This window comes from Amborella trichopoda, chromosome 1 (genome assembly GCF_054954075.1).
Source record: "Amborella trichopoda isolate Santa Cruz 75 chromosome 1, AtrichopodaSantaCruz75HAP2 v2.0, whole genome shotgun sequence".
In the NCBI taxonomy this organism is placed as follows: Eukaryota; Viridiplantae; Streptophyta; class Magnoliopsida; order Amborellales; family Amborellaceae; genus Amborella; species Amborella trichopoda.
In genome coordinates this window covers 25111886-25133784 of record NC_142336.1, presented here as the reverse complement: position 1 = coordinate 25133784, position 21899 = coordinate 25111886, and the positions used below count along the sequence as shown (strand labels likewise).

The window sequence follows — 21899 nt, the reverse complement described above, 5'->3', positions numbered from 1 at the left end:
TCCCACTTCATATTATCCTTACTCACACACACATCCCCAGCGCGCTTTGGGGTTTTCGATAGGCTGAGGCCTTGCAAAACACGACCCTCTCTTGTGCCCTCAGGCGAGAGGGCGTTACACTAACATTGGAGAATGCGTAGTGCCCATGAATATTTGGGAGGCACGACCCTCCCAGTTATTTACAGTCACATCTCGACTCCACTCCTATCATAGGAGTTGAGGTTACAATATACCCAACTACCAATGGGGGACCCATTGCGTAGTGGTCATATCACATAATATTAGTTTTCATATAACAGAGTCAGAATATTCACTACCAATGGAGGACCCATTGCTTAGCGGTCATGGCATGTATAACAGAATCACAGTATCCACTACCAATGGAGGACCTATTGTGTAGGGTTTTTGACACATAACAGTATTCATATGACAGAGTCAGAAGGTTCGCTACCAATGGAGGACCCATTGCGTAGTGTTCATTGCACATATCACAATATTCATTATTCATATAACAGAACCCCAGTGTCATAATCACAGGGTAACAGTATCAGTATCACATGATAACAATATCAATATCACAGAATATTTGTATCAATGTCGCAGAGTAATAGTATCAGTATCATGTTATAACATTATCAATATCATGTTATAACAGTATCTATATCTTATGATCACATTATCAAAGTCACAGAATCTCAGTGTCGATGTCACATTTCCTGCAATTCCAGGCAGTGACATCCGATCAAAAATAGGGTCATAACTTTCAATTCGATTGAAATTTCCAATTTTACACTAGACACAGCTATCTTTCAAATGGGGGAGGTTTGAGAGCAATTGGACCTTGTTTAACCCCTCAAAAGTTTAAGAAAATGGAGACTTTCCACCAGAAATTTGTTATAATGTAAAAACAGTGACACGTCTTTAAAATTTACTCCATAACTCACAATCAAGAAGAAATTTCAAAAAGTGCTCAACATGTGAATTTAAGCTTGGTCTTGAACCGTTCAAATGGCAGTGGTTTGGAAGAAAATGGACCCCTTTTTGTCAGTCAAAATCCGTAGCGACAGAGGCATCAATTTTGAGTTTTATAGAAAGCTATCCACAATGACATATTGTCACAATTAATCATATAACTCAGAAATTAATAAGAATTTCGAAAACTACTAAACATATGATCTCAAGCTTACTCATAAATTTTTCAAATGGCAGTGGTTTGAGGGAAAACGAACTTCATTTGGTCGATCAAAATCTATAACATCAGAGACCCCAGTTCTGCATTTTTAATAAAACTGTCCACAGTGACATATTGTCATATTTTGAAGCATAACTTTTCATGCATAAAGAATTAGAGTAAGATTTGAACATGAACATTGAAATAGATTCGAAAATCTTTCCAATGGTTGCGGTGAGGCCATTTGGACCTCGTTTGATTATTCAAAGACTGACACAAGAAACCCAAAAGTTCCTGGAATTTCATAGTACGCACAGTGAATGCCTCAAGGATCATGTACCAATACCCAATTTACAGTAGATAGCAACATTAAATCAGTTCCATATTGATTTAGTCATACATAAGCGTGTTTTCCCAGATTTTTGTGAGTCATGGGCCCATTTTTAACATCAAAACATTCATATAACAGAGGCATCATTCAGTAGCATGGTAAATAAACCATTATCATACACTTGCACTATATCACATACATCACATTTGTATACTTTCAATTTCATGCTCTTACAAACTTGGTGCAAAGGGTAGTAATCCACTTACTCAACCAACAATGGTGCTCTCCAACCTTTCTTCCACAGTCCTTCAACTCCAACAGTGGCTGCTCCAAAGTGAGTGAGCTTCCCAAATCTTCCCTTAGAGCGAGAGAAAGAGAGAGAGAGAGAGAGAGAGAGAGCGAGAGAGATGAGAGATGAGGAGTGAAGGGGCATAAGAGTGAGCGGGAAATAGAGAGAGATGAGAGCTGGGGTGACAGAGGGGAGGAGAGGTGGCAACAAGCCACCTCCAAGTGGCATGAGAAGAGGGTAAGGTGGCAAGCAAAGGATGCCACTTGGAGAGGAAGAGAAAAAGGGGAGAAAAAGAGGAAAAGAAGAGGTCATCCCTCATGGACTACCCTACACCAATCGCCCCGGCGGTCTAACCCACTCTTCTCTCTTTTCTTCGGCAACGCCCACTTTTGACACACCTTCTTCATCTGACTTCTACTGCCGCACGCGTCTTTCGAGTCAGAAAAAGCTCGGTCTTTACAGCAACCCCATCTCTCTTACTCGAGATCTTTGCCTTCAACCTGATAGGGAAAGGGCCCCCTCCTCGAAACCCCCATCCTCATCATGTTAATTCACTACCACCTGTCAGCAGCCCGCACCATATGAGGTACTCGCACGAGTACTTTGACATTTGTTATCCCCCTGAGCATCATTAAATGCATAAAAAAAGACCGTTCCATCTGTCATCATGCCCCTTTCTTTTGTTTCGACACCTGCCCTAGTGGCAGTGACACATTTTAAAGCTGGCTCATCGGGTCGGGCTCCAGTTGTTCCTCGTCCCCCTGCTTTGAATATTCCCAGCTCTAATCCCCCCAACACCTCCTCGAATTCCGCTATCTCGCCGCCTCAGCCTCTTCCACTTCCCAAACACTCACAAGTGATGATATCTCCCTCGGCTCATTTCCTCATTTCGACTCAACCTCGGGCATATCATCAATCCCAGCTGCCGACGCCACCCAAAGCCATCCAAACCTCCACTCCCCAAGAGATCAAAGGGAGACCTTTCACCTTACCCCCATCATTCTACTGATGACAACACTCTTCAGCATCACCTTCTTCCACCACCTTCCTCTCCTTCTTCTTTAGACCCTTTATTATCTCACAAATCCCAACACTCACAACTTTGTTCCAACGGTGATCATCACCCTACCACCCTCCACCAAACTAACTTGGCTATGGTCCTTTTCAGTTATACTCCAATTCCACAATCCCCTCATTCTCCAGACCCATTCCCCATACCGATCTCCACCATTCTCCATTGGCAACCTTTAATAAAAGGAGATCAAACCTCCTCTTCTACTTCAGCGATGCCGAGGCGCCAAAAACAAAAACCGGTCTATCCGGAGTGGTTTCAAGGCTACGACTCCCCTCTACACATCAACCCAACTCCCCAATCAACCTCCTCTCCCATCTTCGACGTCTCAACCAGCAGCACTCCCTCTTCCTTCTCCTTCAAATGCAGGTTGTGGAGGATTCTAACCCCCCATTACAGAATCACCTTTCTCCCCTCCAACTTTTCACTCTTCGAAGTCGACCCCAATCAATCCCTCATCTACCAGTACAGTTCCCACCACCCTATCGAACCCCTCAGGAACAGGGATTCCACATTCAAATTTTGTCGATCTGGATCCGATGCCCCTAGTTATGAAGCTTACTCTAAACATAATCCAACAGACTGATGGTAGGCTACTGCCTTGCATCCCTCCTCTTAATTACTTTTTCCTTTCTTCGCCTTCAACTACCCCCCATCCTGTACCTTTCGAACAATCATTAACCCAAGAACCTTTTCTACAACAGTGTGCTCCTAAACTCACACCATCAATCTCTCATAACCCCTCTCAAGCTGATGATGTCAATTCAGAGCTTCTACGGATTCCCAGGAGCTGGAAAGGATTGACAGAGGAGCTCCTCTTTTTGCACACACGATTTCAGAAGCTGGTCTAGCATTTTCAGGAGACATTGATCTCCTCACCAACCAACTTAGGATTAATGCCGAAGACTCACAGGTAACTTTCTCCCCTCGAAGAAGTAGAAGTGCTCGAGAGTTAGCCAAGCTCTACTCAGGGATAAACTACGACAGCCCTTGGAACTCAGTTCAGCCTTGGTTCACGTTTCCAGCCCCACTAAGAGGAAAGTCTCTAGGAAATCCTACAGACACCCTAAACACGCTAAACATTCATATAATTTACACTTTGAGGATCCTTTGACAAAGATTGAAGGATCGACCTCAAAAGGGAACCACCAACAGGTTTCATTTCTTTCAGTTTGATTTTTTTTGTTTTTGGGAAATTATCACTAGATATAGTTGTATGATGGTTAATATTGTAATCTCTCAACAAAATCACTTATTTTTCATTTTTTTTATATTTTCATGTATAACTATAGAAATACTTTTTGCATGTATTTGGAGATAGGTTTTCTGTTTTTATAATGTTGTATCTTTTTGTAGTTTGATTATGTTTCTTTTATGCCTTTTGTATTCTTGAAATGTTTGGTATTTCAAACTAAGAATTTCATCGATCTTTTTCTTTTCATATTTGATGCACAAAAAGATGTCTTACAGAGGTAATAACTTGATATTTGCTAATGTTTTCTTTACCTTAATGCTGGGATATTTTTTGAAGACTTAAATTATTTCCAAAGTAACACTTCCTCTCAAAAACTTAGTAATTTGATTTTTTACAAGTTGATTTATATAAAAGTATTTTGATTGGTTTTTTAAGCCTTTAGCATGTTTATTCTGTAGTCTTAGGAGATTTTTGAGGCTGGTGGGTCCAAATACCAGTATGGGGTGAGGATGGATCAGGGTAAGGGGTGGGTGAAATGCGCTTGAAATGTTTGGTGGTATTAACCGCCTAAAACATCACATTGCTGAGGTCATGATGATATCTTGCATAATGACAATGTGCTTGTGCGAGTGAAGTAGCAACTGCAACAATCTATCCAAGCAGCAAAAAGAAGATGCAGAGCTGAAGGGTAACGAAGGATACAAGGAGACTTGGAGAGAGTATTATGCATCTTCTCATGACAAGATGAGGAATATTTTGAGGCCAAACTTGAGTGTGCACGGAGTGTCAATCTAGAAGAGAGTTATGCTAGGCCATGGTTGTTGGAATCTTGAGCAATTTAGGGATTAGAAACAGGACCATGCATGGCTAGGAGATCCCTGTGATAGGGAGCGCCATTCAATACATATTCTAGGGATCTAAGCCTCAAACTTTTGGTGATCTTGAGGCCAACCTTTTAGGGATCTCTCTCCCAACATCAACCTTACTACATTATATACTTTATAAATGTACACTATAAAATTCTAATATGTTGTACAATGTACAACTAGAACATATTATAGTACTATACATTAAATATGCTATACTACCGCGATATGAACTATACTATATATATTGCTAGTTTGCTACAATACAACTGTATATAAGATATACCACTATATGTGAATGTATATGTATATGTATGTGTCTATATATTTATATATGTATATCAATGTTTCAAAAAGCGCTAGGCGGCACTTAGGCGGTCGGGGGTGGGTCCAGGCCGCCCAACGCCTAGGCGAGCGCCCAGAACCTGGGTGGCCGAGTAATGTTTTTTTTGTTTGGGTTTTTCTCTCTCTAAAATGGCCTCTAATGAGCTTTAGGTTCATTTGAAACCCAAAACCCACAATTTTGCACCTTTAGTATTAAAAAAATGACCTAAAAATAGCCTCAACGATCGGCATTTTTGCCCCTGGGCGAGGCGCAGGCCCTGGGCAGCTGCCCAGGCGGCCGCCTAGGCAGGTTTAGGCAGTCGCTTAGGCGGGTTCAAGCGGTCGCCTAGGCGAGCGCCCAAGGATACCTGCCTAATTTGGCCGCCTAGGCCTGGGCGATGCGCTCAGGCCTTTTGGACCGCCTAGGTGGCCGCCCAAGCACTGGGCTGTTCGCTTTTTGAAACACTGATGTATATATAAATGTATTGGTATATGAGATAATGGGAGTCCCTTTTATACACTCAAGGGATGATGCAATAGTATATGCCCATCGACCCAAATTGAATTTGGGCCAATTTAACAGTCACTATTGTCCTTTGTATTTGAATTTTAATATTTTTATGTATATTTAGATTACTTGAAATTTGAAGTGTCCACTCTTTTCATTAAGGTGCCCTATATAGATTGAGAACCAAGTAACCCAAAACACCCTAAACATTCATATAATTTATATTTTGAAAGCTCCTAATGAGATCCTGATACTAAACTTTGGACTGAGATTTGAGGCCAGAAATGACCAAACCTGACAAAGAGCACATAGATAGAAAATGTAGAGCACATTGAAATCTTTGAAATGAGCATAAGCACATGCCAAAGGACCTCCACCTGATATCTCGGTTAAACCGCCAAGAGCCTCAAGCATGAGGTCTATACAATGTGCTGCACGTGGTATCCAAAAGATTCTAGGACAACCTATACGCAACAAATTAGTTGCAGCAACATTTGGAGCGGCAATGTCTATGACAACCTGTACAACATGATCTCCCCAACCTCCATGATTCCCTTCTCTAAAACTTGGAAAATGTAATGGGCATCATGGATATGATTAGAGGCATCAATTGACCTCAAAAAAACAGTCCTTAAAGGACAATTCACAAGCAAATTCATCTGACGTCTTCTCTTCCTATTACTCCAAGCATCGGTCATAATAGAAACCCCATACTGAGCCTATGCATCCTTCTTTTCTATAGCTTCTTTCGTGACACTCACCGCCTTTTTCAAAAGAGACTCTGAAAGCTCATATGGGGTTGGGGGTTTCATCCCAGGTCCAAATTGGCCAATTGCCTCTACCACAGCATAGAAGCTACTTAAGCGAGCGGTATTGAAAGGAATGCTCGCCACATAAAACCATGTAACAAGATAAGAAGCAGCTCTATCTCTCTCTTCCTTCTTCATTCTATTTTCAATGGTGGTTTGCTTCTTTGTTTTCTCTCCTGCAACCTCCGGGTCAAGCCGAGGCAAAAAACTATCCATATGGCCTCTAACTCGAGGCTTCTTACTCTTAGAACCAGAACCAGAAGCAATTACAACTCCCTTTTCCTTTCCCCTGATAATGGATTGTTCTACTTCTACCTCTTGATATCTCTCCCCAATCCCATCCTCATCACTATCATCATCATCAACATAATTGATCCAAACCCCAGACCTAATCTCTACTATGGAGGCAAATCTCTTATCTTTTTTTCATTTTTACCATATTCAAAAAATTGGTTATTTCCTCTTTAACAGCATCAAGAGTCTTTTTACATAGGGCAATATCCCCCCTGATACTGGTAAGATGTTTCTTGAACCGGTTTATGCCCCTTTTTGTATCCTTCTCACAAAAATTGCATCTTTTCCAATTTTTATCATTAGGATCTAGTTTGTATCTGTATTTCCAACCGGGATCACCACTCCTATTAGATCCCGAAGAAGACATCGCAAAATAATGCAATTTATGCAAGCAATAAAAAAAATTATTGATTGCTCAATCTCCAAACTTCCACCTCAAAGATGCTTCTAAAGACTCAAAATCTTCTAAAAAACCCCCCAATAGATTTATAAAACATCAAAAATTAAATCCAATATCAATGGGTGATGTTTTGATCAATTTCTCATAACTTTGAGAAACCCTTCGATCTTAAAGAAATCACCAAAAATGTAGTTTTTTTTTAGGCTTTCTCTCTCTAAAATGGGCTCTAATAAGTTGTAGGTTTCAAATGAACCTAAAACCCCCATTTTTGGCCTTTTAGTATCAAAAAAATAAACAAAAACTGCCCCCACCGAAAGCAATTTCTGCCTCTGGGCTCGGCGTTGGGTGGTTTCTTGGGCCCCGGCCGGTTTCCTGGGCGCCCAGGAACCACCGGTTTTTTAGGGCGCCTAGGCCTGGGTGATGCGCCTAGGCCCCCAGATCCACCTAGGAGGCCGCCCAAGTGCTGGGCAATCCACTTTTTGGAACACTAATATGCATTGAGAAGGGGGGAAAAATCAATTGCTAGTAATCAGTTTGTTAAGCGAAAAGATTCGATTAATAAATGTCCATAACCATTCTTGCAAAGTATGCGAGTTGTGTAGAACCATGTGATATGTCGTATGCTGCAAAGAACTAAGTTCTTTAAGAGCTATAACCCATAAATGTGATATTCTCAGTTAGAGAAAGTTGAGAATACAGATAGAGTACCTTAGAACATTTTTTACAGCAGAACAAATGTCCTTGTGAGCAATTTTTGGGTTTTGACAGCCTCTTTCTCGTCAAGCAGCCCACATGATCTACAAAAAGTTGGATAATTCATAATGCATGTGTTATAATATCAATTTGCAGATAAGCAAAAGTTATTGAATGCAAGACGACTCACATTCACATCCACATTGATAGCAACATAAAACTGTCTTCTCCATGAATTGCTCGAAATCAGAATTGAAAGCACTCCCACCACAAATGTTGCATCTACAAGATGGACAAAACCATTTTCCTTCTGGCAATTCCTGCCACCAGAAATCAATATTCAGATTATTTATGACAATCAACTATCAGAAGCAAAAGAATGCATCTCAGGGGTGGTTTGACAATTACTCGGCAACAAGCAGATGCACATGTGCACCTACATGCAAAAATATAGGCACTCGCGCTCAACACACAATAGTAGTGTAGCGTGTAATAAATATATAGATAGATAGATGGAGAGAGAGAGAGAGAGATCTAATAATATTTTTGTAAATTTCTATGTAAAATAAAAAATTTCAAAATGTCTCAAAATACAGATATTCACCCCATGATGGACTATTGATAGCAAATGCAAAGACTAAGTTCTTACAAAATTGAAACACCATAATTGCAAGACCTAAATACAGTTGGACAAGGCATTTGAAAAGTTCAAATGAAAAAGGGCATTTTGCAAACTTGAGCAAAGATTGAGAGGCATTTTCATCCTCAAATCCAACACATGACCAGCCTCCAAACCATAACTTGCATACAGCATAGATATGTATATGTATAAAGGAAAAATATACTATAGGCCCTGGGCCAATAGCCCCAATACTGCAGACACCTAAGGGCCCAAACACCTAGCTAGGGGGATTTTGACCACCTGAGATTCGCCAAAACATTGTTCTATTCACATTGGAATTAATTAAAAGGGAAATTTATCAAAATACTCATAAGAGATGAATTATTTAACATTTTGCACATTTGCAAAAATTCCAACTCACAGCTGTGGAATTTCTCATGGACAATATGATAAATTTCCCTCAATCAAAAGAATTTTGAGCTCATAAAACCTAAGATCACATCTTCCAACAACTGGTATTGAGACGAAGCATTTTTTAAGCTCCAAATCAATCTTTTTGTTAGACAGATCTTAGAGATGAATAAGGATGATTTGAAAGCTTTTAGGGCCAACAAATCTCCATAACTAGGTGCTTTGGCCCTTGACCCATATTGTGCATGTTGCCACCGACCTCTAGAATCTTTCATATGAATATGCAAGTATGCGTGTAAATGTGTTGATTGATAGGGATCTCACCGTGGTTGACTATACATCACGGCGGACATAGACTCCCAAAATACTAAGACCGTAATCTGGAGCCACGAGAGGAGTTTGCTTTCTTCGAAGTGTTAAACGCCCCCGTCTCAATTAAATTCGAGGTGCAAACAAGTCCCAGCAAGTACACTCCCAGGATACAACAAGATCGGAATGCAAATCCTGAGTCCAAGAGTTGCACACTCATGAGACCCGTACAAAACCACAGTCACAAAAAATATTTTTGTCTTTCCAATTGGTACGGTCCCACAAACATCAATTGGAAACAAACTTATCTCTCTCTACAAAAATCATCATCCAATCGATACAAATGAAACATCGATTAGGATGGCAAACTTCTCTCTCACTACAAAATATCTCATCCAATCTGTATTCTATAATAAAATATTGATTGGGAACATTTTTTCTCTTACTAAAAATTAGTCTTCCAATCGATAAAATACAAACATCAATTGGGTAAATAACACATGGAAAAATTTTGTATAAATATATATAAAGTTCAAAAACTTACCGGATGACAAGAAAGCCACGCATCAAAGAGTGAGAAAACCGTACATTAAACAAAATCCATCATTCACTTCATGATGCCATGAAATAGTCATCCAGGTTATTGAGAGAAAACTGTTCATCGCTTCTGTCAAAAAAATTTAGTGAATAGGCCAGCTAACTTAGAGGGAGAAAAAGAGAGTAAACCTACTCTCCTGTTATTGATGAGAGAGAGAACTCCTGTTATCAACTAGAAGCTCCTTATTGAGAGAGAGTGAGTGTACGTTTTTTATTTTTAGTGAGAGAGAGAGGCAAAATTGTAACACCTCATGAGGAGGTGTCAATAAAACAATTGAAAAAGGGGGTTTAGAAGCCACGTAAGAGGTGGTAAAACCACCTCATGAAGGAAAAGATGAAGCAAAACATGGTGGACTAAAGGTCCATCCTACATAAATAGACTAGCAATAAAAATTTAAAAAACAAAAGTTATTTTGAAACACTTTTCTTTGCAAAACAGTAACAAAATGTTCATGTACCATCATTTTTTTTTATAATTAACTTTTGTATTGATAAAAGAGATAGATACAAAATAGTAAAGGTAAATCCAGGAGTACCTTAAGTACACGGAACTCCTGGTAAAAGGAATAGGTCATCCGACCCTATACAAAATAGGGTTATAAAATAATCCCCTTACACAATATGCAGGAAAAGTAAAAAGAAACTAGAGAGAAAAATGGGGTTATAAAATTATCCCCTTACACAGTATTCGAGAACTGTACAAAGATAGTAGGGAGTGTAGATCACAAAAAATCCCAAGCCAAGATTCTGTAGCCGACCCGAATCCAACTGTGGTATGGTCTAGTGTTCAACGTGGGCCTTGGCTCTGTCCTTGGCCAGCAAGTCCGTGAATAGACCCAAGATACCAAGGGTCTGTGAGATATGCGTCCATAAGACGGGCGTATCCCTGCAAAGATGTTGAATCTCATCATAAATAGACCCAAGATACAAAGGGGGGAGTAGTTGTCCCAGAAGCCCAAGAGATAATGTTTCTAGTGTCTCCCTCCACTAATAGTAACTGTCCCCAAGATCGGTCAAAATTTTTTATGCCTATGAGGAGAGCCATTGATTTAGCGTATTGAGAATCTTGGATGCCAAGATATTAAAGAAGGTAAATAGTACATTGTGAAGGTGATCTCTAAAGATCCCTCCCGCTCCTGCATGTCCTGGGTTTCCCAAGGAGCAACCATCAAAATTCAATTTGATTGCTCCTTGGGGGGAGGTTCCCAGGCCCTTATAACTTTCTTTGTCTTGGGTTTGTGGAGGAGAATATGCTCCCACTACGGTATGAAGAAGACTGTTGGGATACCACAAAAAAAATGATGGTTTGATGCCCAGAAGGTTACTAAGGACGTAACCTTATAGAATAGAGAGAGGGCTAGACCAGCCTTTCCTCGAAAAATTCTGGCATTTCTTCTTTCCATATGGTCAAAAAAAGCGCCCCTGCCAAGGGCAAAAAAAGTAATATTCGCCCCTTCAAAAAGGTCCCATGGCTTCATGGAATTCATCCTTACTTGAACAAGCAACCGCCACTGTCTCCCTCCCATCACTTGGAACAACATCTATGACTTCTATTCCAAAACCCATCTTCTACGACACCATCCAAAGAGCCATCCACCTCCAACCCACACCCACAAAACCTCATTTGCACATGTTGCAGCATCTTCCAAACCTTCCACCACTGCTCCCCCAACCCCCTCCTTGCATTATAGCAGTTCTTCCAGTTCCTCTGTTTTATCCCCCTACCTACCATTCTGTATCTCCACTCCTCCTGAGGAGACTGCGAAACACACATCAAAACTTTTGGCTTCATTAGTATGAAGTTTCAAACCAGGACGAGATGACCTAAGAAGGATAGAAAGTTGGGCCATAAGACTCTGGAAGGAGCCGAACTTAACCTGTAGACGTCTTTCAAGTGGAGACTTTCTCTTCTCCTTTCCTTCATATGCAGAGGCCCAACTAGCTCTACGGGAAACCATAAGCCCTTCTTTTAAAGGAGCCTCATGTTTACTTCGGGCGTGGTCACCTAAAGAAAGCTCCTTTAGGAAACAAAGAATTTGGCTAACTCTAAACCACATCCCACTTCCTGCGTGGTCACCCAAAACCTTTCGAAGAGTGGCGGCAGCCTGCGGATCTCTAGTTTCAATTCGCTAGATTTCCCTGGAGTCCCTTCCTTTGGGTTCTAACCGACTTCTTCTGGAAGTCTTGGACCCTGCTACGATTCCACAAACAGTATGGCTTGAGGTTGATGAACTCTACTACCCAATCTCCACTTCCTGGTCTTCGGCCTCGCCTCCCTCCGCCAATTTCCTTTATCAGGCCGACTCTGCTCCTTCACCGGAACCTCAGCTCAGTCCTAGACAGTGGTGACCAGAAAAAAGCAACACCGAAAGAGGCCTCGTTGGCGTCCCCCCAACCCGGCCCAGTTTAAGGCGAGCCACCTGGGTCAACAGACTCAAAAGATGCTCTGACGTCCTCGCGCACTGCTCCCTGACCTGTACAAGTGGAGGGAGCCAGGCAGCGTTCAGTATGAGCCACCTTCGGACCCGGTGCCCGTCGTGGACCCAATGCGCGACCTGAATCGCGTTGAAGATGCCTTGATAGTATCCCCCCCAGAGGCCACCCTCAACTTGTTCCACCAACCCCGAAAAGAAATTTTTGAGGACTCCTCACCCCCCCCCCCCCCTCTCCCCTGGCCTTGTAGATCAACCCAGCCCATCTTTCTCAAAATCCCCATCTTCTCTCTCTCCGAGCCCAACTTTTCAACCCGACCTGACTTTCTCAATAACCCCTTCATCCCCTTGCTTTGCCAACGCCTCTCGTTTAGTCCATCACCCATCATTAACCCCAACCACGTGTCCACTCGAGCCACCTAACCCTAGCCAACTGGCAGCAGAAAAGGCCTCACCTTTTCAGCTTCTGCAGCAGCCGCCCTCATCCCCACATCTATCCCTGTCCGATGCCCTTTTGCCGCCTTCACCGACGCCTTGTTTGCTACCTTTGCGCCACGCGTCCCAGTCGGAGTCAGCGTGCCAAGAAGCCCTACTGACACCTCTCCCTCACAGCCCCACTGTGCGTCACAACCCCTGCCACCCACCCCACTATCGTTCCCGCCCTTGACCATCGCTACCACTGCCAGCCCCTGTGGACAGATACCATCATACCACAAACCACAGGCGGTTTTACCCCTTGTTTGCCTTACCCCCCTACACGGTCCATTGTTGCTCCTTCTCCTTACCATTTCTCCCTCACCTTCTGCCCCCTTAACTTAGAAGATTTCTTTTACCCAGGCAAGAAGATCCATCCAAACCAAAAGATGAACAGAGATTTGGTTCCCTTGGGCATTGTTGTCGCCCACTCGTTGGATCCCTCCCATCCTGACCCAGCTTCTATCTCAAACTTGCTGGCATCCCACCTTTCGTACATTCTGCACCTTGTCCACATACGCAGAGTTCAAACCCTATAGGTTGCTTGGCGCCCCTCCTCCCCCTTTTTGTTCTCCACATACTCCTCCTTTCAGACTCACCATTTCCTCACTTACCTCCCTTATTTCTACTACACAAACCCTCCCCAGGTCCACCGCTACCCTTTTGATAACCATCCTACCTATCCACCTATTGACCCCCGCCCTCAACCGCTTCTTTCTTTACCCTATCCATATCCCACTGCTACCTCAGTTCTGCCTACCACTCACTCAAACAACCACTCAACTTTGGCCTCTAACCCTAGAACTTTGCCCCTCCCTTCACTACCCATAGACCTCTACCCCTCCAACCATGCCCTCCCCTTGGCGGGAACTGAAACTAAAACAGAGCCCCTCGAGATACCATCCATGGCAATACCTGACTCTGAGTCACCCGAGGACTCAACAGCACCCATATCTCCCGCTCAGGCTGGCGACGAGGCCGAGGAGGTAGACAAAGATGGGACAAATAGGGAAGAAGATAGGATGAGAATGATGTACAGACTTATGGAGTTTGAATACGAAGGTCCCAAAGGACCTGCTCACAAATTCATCACAGCTAATGCACAGAGCAGGATGCAGGTGAGATTCAGAGGACAAAGAGAACTTTGTAACCATTTTTCCTCTTTATCTTTTACTGGAAAGCCTATAGACTGTCCTTCCTCTCCTTTCACCATTGATCGTCCAAGGAGGTCCCCCAGATTAGCCTCCTCTTCCTTGATTATCTCTAAAAGATGAAGATGCTTATTTGGAATGTGAGAGGGCAAGGACAATCCTCTAAGAAGGATACAGTCAAAGCCTTCACCTCCAAGCTCTCTCCTACCATCCTTGCCCTCCTTGAAACCAAACTACCAGACCCTGACTTCCAACTCATTCGCCAGGTATGGAGAAGAAGACCACGCCAGTGGGTCTCACTATCGGCGAATGGGGCCTCAGGAGGTATATGGGTGGTCTGGGACACCTCTGACCTTACTCTAAACTCTCATTATATAAGGGAATTTTCTGTGACTCTTCTCCTCTCTAGCATCTCAAATGGGGTCCCATGGAAATTCTCGACTGTCTATGGGCCAAACTCACAAACTCTCAGGAACAAGCTTTAGGCAGAACTGAACCATGTAGCGTCCCTACCACACCCCATTTGGTGTGTGGGAGGCGACTTCAATGTTGTCTGATGGTCTTATGAGAGGAATTCATCAACATCGATCTCCCAGGAGATGAGGGATTTCTCAGATTTTATCAGCCGAAATGAATTGATCGATATTCCTCTTCAAGGTTGTCAGTATACATGGTCTAACCACTCTTCTAATCCCACCCTTTCTAAATTAGAAAGATTCCTCCTTTCAATAAATTGGGAGGAACACTTTCTGATATCTTTATCTTTGGCCCTACCTAAACCAACGTCGGACCACTGTACCATTCAGATTTGAACTTCATTGGCTCCAAGAAGAGTCCTTATATACCCTTGTTCAAACCTGGTGGAATTCTTTTGCTTCCCAGATTACATCCTTTAGGTTAAAATCCAACTCCTTAAATCAGCTCTCAAAACTTGGAGTAGTTCCATCCCCAGTAACTTCTCCCACATTAAGTCTTCATTGTTAGAAACCATCAAGAATTTGGACCTTCTCGAGGAAACTAGATCTCTGGATGCCTCAGAGCAAGAACTCAGATCTAAGACCAAACTGGAATACTTTTCTACTGTCAAGAAAGAAGAGATCTACTGGTTCCAGAGATCAAGAGGCTCCTGGTCGTAGAAGAGACAATACTATCTCTATGATCAAAGAAACAACTGCTACCTAACCCAACCAGGAGAAATAGAGCAGGCAATCATAGAGTTCTTTCAGACTCTATACTCTGCTCCTTCTGGCCCTAGACCGAGAATGTCATCCCTTGATTTCTTAACACTCACTGAAGACCAAGCTGTCTGGTTAGAGCGACCCTTCACAGAAGAAGAAATTCTACAAGCTATCAATGCTCTAGCCAAAGACAAGGCCCCCGGACCCGACGGATTCCCGATTGCCCCTTTCAAGGCTTAGTGGGAAGTTTTCCGTCCTGACTTCCTTCTTTTCTTTGAGGAATTTTTCCAACGGGGAACCCTCCACAAAGCCTTGAATGCCACCTTCCTAGCACAAGTTCCTAAAGTAGAAGGAGCTGAGGAAATAAAAGATTTCCACCCAATCAGTCTTCTTAACTCCTCCTACAAGATTCTAGCAAAAGTACTCGATTCTGACAAGATTTTGGAAAGAAATTCAAGAATCTTTCAAGGCTTAAAACTCCATATACCGGCACTCTTTCACAAGGTAATCTCTCTGGTCACCTTTTGGGCCTCAAGCCACAAGGCCTTTTCGAGTATCCCAGGGAGTTTCTTCCTTACCCAATGGAATAATGTCCTCCATCATCAACCGCAATTGGTAACAAGGCCTAATAACTGACAACCTCCTCCAGAAGGAAGAATCAAGTTAAACTTTGATGGGTGTTCCTAGGTAATCCTGGCCCAGCAGGGGCAAGGGGGTCTTTAGAGACCACGAAGGCAATATCCTCCAAACACTTTCTGAGCACCTGTGCCTTAAGGACTCCCATCACACAGAAGCCTTGGCCCTCTTAATAACCTTGAAAAACTTCAATCATAGTGGAAGGTGACTCACAAAATGTCATCTCCTGGGCAAGTAGAACAAGCTCTCCACCATGGCACCTAACTCCAATTTTTGACGTAATTCATCACATTTGCAAGGCTATGGACCTCTCCTGGAAGCATATATGGAGGGCGTCCAACGACTACGCAAATCGTTTGGCGAAAGAGGGAGCTAGAAGTCAAAGACAAGAAGCTCAAGCCGGGTCCACCTTTTTTATGCTGGACCAGTGGCACATAACTTAAACCTCTTTGTAGGCATTTTTTTCACTACTGGCTTTTTGAAAGCTCAATGTAAATCAATGTAATTGGGCGACTTCTATAAGCCCATTTTGTACATGATAAACTAAACGAATTTTTTACCGAGTCACCAAGTGTGGGTGACATCAGACTCTCATATCCATGTAGTCTTTTTTCTCATCAATACAATGTTAACTTTTTCTCAATATTCGCCCCTTAAAAGGGGGAAAAGGGGTTTTGGTTGCAAATCTATCCCCCCATACCCATGTGCGCCAAGTGCCACCCAAAAAATAAAAAAACATAAAATCCCTTAAAAAATTAAAAAAAAATAATGAAAGCCTATAAAAATACCTTAGGACTCAAGGCCCTTCTCTCTCACTCACAGTCCTGTGTGCTATCTCTCTACATATAAGAAGAAGAAAAAAAATAAGATGCCCCCCAATTGTTCAATGCGAGGCCTCTTTCTCACACAGTCATACACAAACATACATGGACCCATATGCTCTTGCTCTACATATAATAAGAAGAATACGAAGAAGATGACTCCGAGTCTTCGATTTGGGGCCCCCCTCTCTCACATACTCATACTCTATCTCTCTTTTTTTTCTTTAGAATTCATACTCTATCTCTCTTTACATATAAGAAGAGGCAAAAATAATAACATGTCCTCCAAGCATTCAATATGAAACCTCTCACACACACACACACACATGGGCCAATATACTCTCTTACACACACACAAACAGATGTCCCACAACAACCCGCCCCCTTCCCCCAGCCCCTCCCCTCCCCCCACGTTCTGTCTGGGCACCAACCCAGGAGGCCACCTCCATATTTTTTAACATTGCCACTACCTATCTAAGAAGCCAAGATTAGTTTGCATCACTCACAAAGGCAACCAGAGGATCATGTTCCACATCAATGTGCAAGTTAAACTAACAAGCTCTGAAGAAGTATACGGAGTACCATTCTACCAGCTCTTTCTGATTTATTATTCTAAAAGGGCATTTATGTCATCGGCCATGGGAAAACTCATTCACCATATTAGATTTCAATTACCTCTTGAAAATATATCCTTTCATTTGTCTAAAGTTACAATATTTTTGTCGTTTAGATATGCAAGGTCAAGCACAAGTATAACTAGTTCCAAGTAAGCAATAAGGGATGCAATTGCAAGGTGCAACATTTGGCTGATTGATCACTATCTAGGGGGAAGGTAGCATGGGATCCTCTAGGCAAGGACAAAGTGAATAAATTCAAATGTAGATGTAGGTCTGAAAGCAAGAGCATAAGCCCAAGTGGCTTTCCATTTATACATGTTCTTGTGTTGTGATTGCATTGAGTTAACAAGCCTCAATTTTGCAAGATTGTAAATATAGAGACCACATCACTCTCGAATGCGAGATTTAATTTCTCAAGGTTGGTGGGTGGGATACGGTCTCCATGCAATAAATTGACGAAATTCAATTCAACAAATAAAGTATAGATACTTGGAAACAGACTGAAATAGTATGCTCATAGTTTATCCTATGGAGCACTCCATAACTCCATGAAATTTGATCATAACAATTTCCTTCTTCTTGAATTTCAAGTTATGAAGGCATAATTCAATGGTAGTGTCTCCAAATCCCACAAATGTCAGAAGAGATTCTGGCTTGCACTTTAGTCTACATCCATGCAACAAAGAACTCATGATAATTTATCCCAAAAAAAATCATGATAATTGTTCAAATATAATCTGTGGGTTTTTTTTTTTTTATTTGAGTTTTCCACAAACTACACAAAGTCGACGCAGATTGACATGTATATAAGGAACAGCTTAACCTTGGTTGTTTCAACATTTTTAATAAGCCAAATCTCTAATAGATCGGCAGATTCTATTGGGGCAACTCGGGACGGGACCCTGCTGTGTCTCGAATCCGAGCCATCTTTTAGAACATTGACTATTGACTATTGACTATTGGAGCCCACGATTAATGATCCCAACATAAACATTCAAAAAAGAAGTTGATCCCATCATAGGTTTGTTCCAGTATGATTCAAGAAACATGTCAACAAATAAAGAACAGTGATGAATTTGAAATGCACATCAGCAGAGTTTAGTGTTACATGATTTTGACTGAAAGGAAACAAAAAAGAAGCCATGGTAATGTACCTCCAGCCCGACACAACTCAAATGAAATGAAGAGGGACAGCGATCGCATAATATTAAATCTCCTCCATAATGGCAGATGCTGCATATCTTGTCACTTAAGCAATGGGGAGTGGTCTTCAGCTGGCCAAATGATTGTGATCTAAAGACGGATAAAAGTTCACTTTGGCATTGTAACAGGGACCTTCCATCTTGTAAGAAGATGCAGGCAGATAGTCCCTTCTGCTTAGCCCTGCTACCCCCACCAGCATGGGCCCCAAAACCAGATGGAGAATAAACCTGCTTGCAACATTTACACATAATGCCTTTTCGAGTTATCCATCCCCGTGCCATCACATGCCCGTCCTTTTCGCTTAAGAAACACACACTCTGCCTCAATAACAATGCCTTGTTATCTATCATCCATGAGAACACACCCAAATTGCCCGAACATGGTGACATCTGACCTCTTGGGGCTCCCTTCGAGTGACCGCCATCTGTACTATGCTGGAGCGAAAGCCTCTCCTCTTTAGGTTCACCACACCTTCTCTTTCTACTGTAAAAATCAGTAGCATCATTTTTTCTCCTCTTTTTACACCCTTGCCTAGATCTCAAGTTGGAATGTCGCAGGTCACCATATGAGTCATTTTTCTGTGAAGCCTGACCCCAAATCTCCTTCCTCTTGTGCCATGTCCTGGGTTTCTTCAAATCACCACATGATTGTTCCTCTAAAGATATCATGAGCCCAAACTCTGTTTCTTCAACATGGGAACCATGTTCCTGAATTGAGCTCTCAGTTATCAAACCCCCCTCCCCTTCATTGTCACTATCTGTTGCTGCTTGTTCTTGCCTTGCACATACCAAAATAGCTGTATGCAAAGAATAGTAACGCTCTCTATTGGGTGAGACATAGTAGAGGAACTTCCCTGCTTCCGTTACCTGACACTTGATCCTCCAACCCACAGCAAGGAGATGTCTTCTCGCTCGTTCCCTAACCGGAAAAAGACACCCCTTAAATCCCTTCTCCCCAAACTCAACCATGTACTCCTTTATTGCCTGAGGGCAGTATTCAGATTCAAAAGCCCTGCGCACTATTTCCCTCGATCTGCCCTGAGGTTCTCTCTCTCCATTACTTGTGCCATTGTTCCACGATGAAATTTCCAAACCTATCTCCAATAATTCTCTCTGTCCATAACTAGTACCATCAGGTTCTTTCTTAGAAACTTTCAGAGCTCTCTTTGATGCTTCTCTCATTCCATGACCACTGCCACCATTTTTCTCAGAGGAAACTTCCAGAGCTCGTTTTGATGCTTCTTTCTCAACTTGACTAGTCCCATTTTGTTTCAAGGAAACGTCTTTCAAAGCTACCTTTGATGCTTCTTTCTCTCCATGACTAATAGCATTCTGCACCAGTGATAGTTCCGAACCACAAATTTGAAGAATTCCAGCTTGCTCCTGGAGCATTATCTCTTGAACAAGAGGGGCCCACTTGCCCAAGTCCCCACAGGTCCATTCTGGAATCTCCCTTGAGAACTCCATTGCCATCCTTAGCCTGAACCAGATATTCTTGATCACCAAAGAGGAGGAGGAGGAGGTGGAATGGGCCAAGTGCTTCTTTTTTCTTTTGACAGAATGGCCCAAGAGATTCTTGTTATGATCGAACAACTCGATCAAGAACCAACAACCACGTGGTACCCACTGGCCAGTGGCCTCATCCCAATCACATGTGACCCGCAATTTCTCGACACCAAACCTCAGTTCATCTCCCTCATCTGGAAAGAACACTGATTTCTCAGAGGCCGACTTGCCAGCCAAAATGACACCCTCCCACCATGCATCTTCAAACATGGCATCCACACACATGCCATACAGAAGCTTCTCATCATCATCATGGGGTGGTGGGGGGGGTCTAATTCGACCCCGATAGTTATGCAGGCCAAAGCCAGGGTCGCCGCCAATTGCATTCACAACAGAAATCCATTCTATCAGCTTTGAAGAGCCCTCTTGGTTCAGGAGCTCATCATATTCTACACAATGTTTCGATCCACGAGCAGATGTGATCACACCAGGATGCCAGGACCCTCTAAGCCCTTCATCCAACTGCCTAACCTGACAATAACCCGCCCACTTATATTTCAATATCAAAAATTTCTAGATAAAACCCTATGTAGCAATGCAACAAGAAGAAATGAATAAAATATTTATTGCAGAGAAATAATGGAGGAAGAACCAGACTACTGTAATGCTCACTACACCAAAAGGATTCAACTCACGGTTCCCCAAATGCCAACCCAACTTACCTACACCAAAGAAAACGTCAAAAGATAAAGAAAACGCAGGACAAGTTTACCAGGAGGACCATTCCCAATATTACTATCTAGCAACTCGAAAGACGAAGAAAAAGTCATGGTTGAGGAGATTCTCAGAGTACCCATGTAAGTTCTTTGCTAAAAAAAATGAATACATTTGGGAAAAAGCATTGAGAGAGAGAGAGGGCACCTCAACTTTTTGACCCACAAGAAGCTTTCCTTTCTTCAACATAATGAGAGAACCTACTCACTCTTGCAGCATGAGAGAGAGATAAAACCCTCTATCTGAGGAAACCTCGGCACAAATAAATCCTGAGGAGAAGAAAGAGAAAGGAGGGAGAAATTTTGTGTTATAAGGAAAAAACTGGACATCACAGCCCTAGCAAATGAGGGTTTTTTTCCATCTCTAATCTCGCTGGTTTTAGAGAGAGAAAGAGAGAGGGAGAAGAGAGAGAGAGGTGGTGATTTGAGTGCCGGCACGAGAGAGGGAAGGCGAAGAGTATAAAGTTGGAAAGATGGGTACACGCTTCCCATGCGACGGCTAAACGGACATCCCATGCAGAAAGCTGTTTTTTGAGAATGGTACCTCCTCAACGAGCATGTTCTTTCCAAAAACAAAAAGGATCACCGATTTTGGCAAAATATTTTGTACACTCGCGGGAGTATACTGCCCTCTTGCATCCTCTTTAAATGATAGACTAATCTTGAGGAAATAATTTTCTAAAAGTTATGTCTGCCTAAAATAATAATACCTCAAGATTGAATGGGGACCGTCCAATTCTTGGAATGCTAAATCTAAATGATGGAGATCTCAAAATGTATAAAAATAATAATAATAATAATAATAATTAAGTGGTTCCCAAAATTTGATGTCAAAAAAAAAATAAAAATCTCCTGAATAAGTCTTTTGCACTTATCTATTTTACTCTCATTTCTGCCTATAAAATAAAGAATCAAAAAGGTCTCACTTGTTTTTGTTGTTTTTCTTAAATAGGCAATGATGTCTTGAACGTACTAATTTTCAATCCAAATGGGACTCTACAGGACCGAACCAGTTCTGGGATGTACGAGTCCTGACCCACCTCCCCCCAAAATCCCCTTCTTATATTTTTTCCCTTTTTAAACTTGTCTTATATTTTTTTTTAAGTCTCCTTCAATCCCCACCTTATAAACCTTTAAATTTATTTTTATTTATTTTCATATTTTTTAGATCACCGATTCAGATCGATCCAAATCACTAGTCTAGTGATCCGACATGTA

At 42.1% G+C, this 21899-nt stretch overlaps 1 protein-coding gene across 26 annotated transcripts in view; it reads right to left on the bottom strand.

Annotated features, from left to right (window-relative positions):
* LOC18432773 (uncharacterized) overlaps nucleotides 1-21235 on the bottom strand; it is a 69457-nt gene extending 48222 nt beyond the window's left edge. For 7 of the 26 annotated variants that reach the window (XR_016046054.1, XM_088853982.1, XM_088853993.1 and 4 more), the window contains exons 1-5: nucleotides 20830-21175; nucleotides 20581-20625; nucleotides 18355-20439; nucleotides 8143-8272; nucleotides 7968-8056 (exon numbers count right to left, since the gene is read on the bottom strand). Coding sequence is in view for 22 of the 26 variants with exons in the window: in XM_088853982.1 (XP_088710108.1) it covers nucleotides 7968-8056; nucleotides 8143-8272; nucleotides 18355-20439; nucleotides 20581-20625; nucleotides 20830-20871 (2391 nt within the window). In the remaining 4 variants the exon portion in view is untranslated. Of the gene's footprint in view, nucleotides 1-1768; nucleotides 2414-5875; nucleotides 7883-7967; nucleotides 8057-8142; nucleotides 8273-18354; nucleotides 20440-20560; nucleotides 20631-20829 lie in introns of those variants that run through there. The other 19 variants (XR_016046056.1, XM_088853984.1, XM_006842872.4 and 16 more) reach the window with 9 other exon arrangements.
* Between the last annotated feature and the right edge of the window lie 664 nt (nucleotides 21236-21899).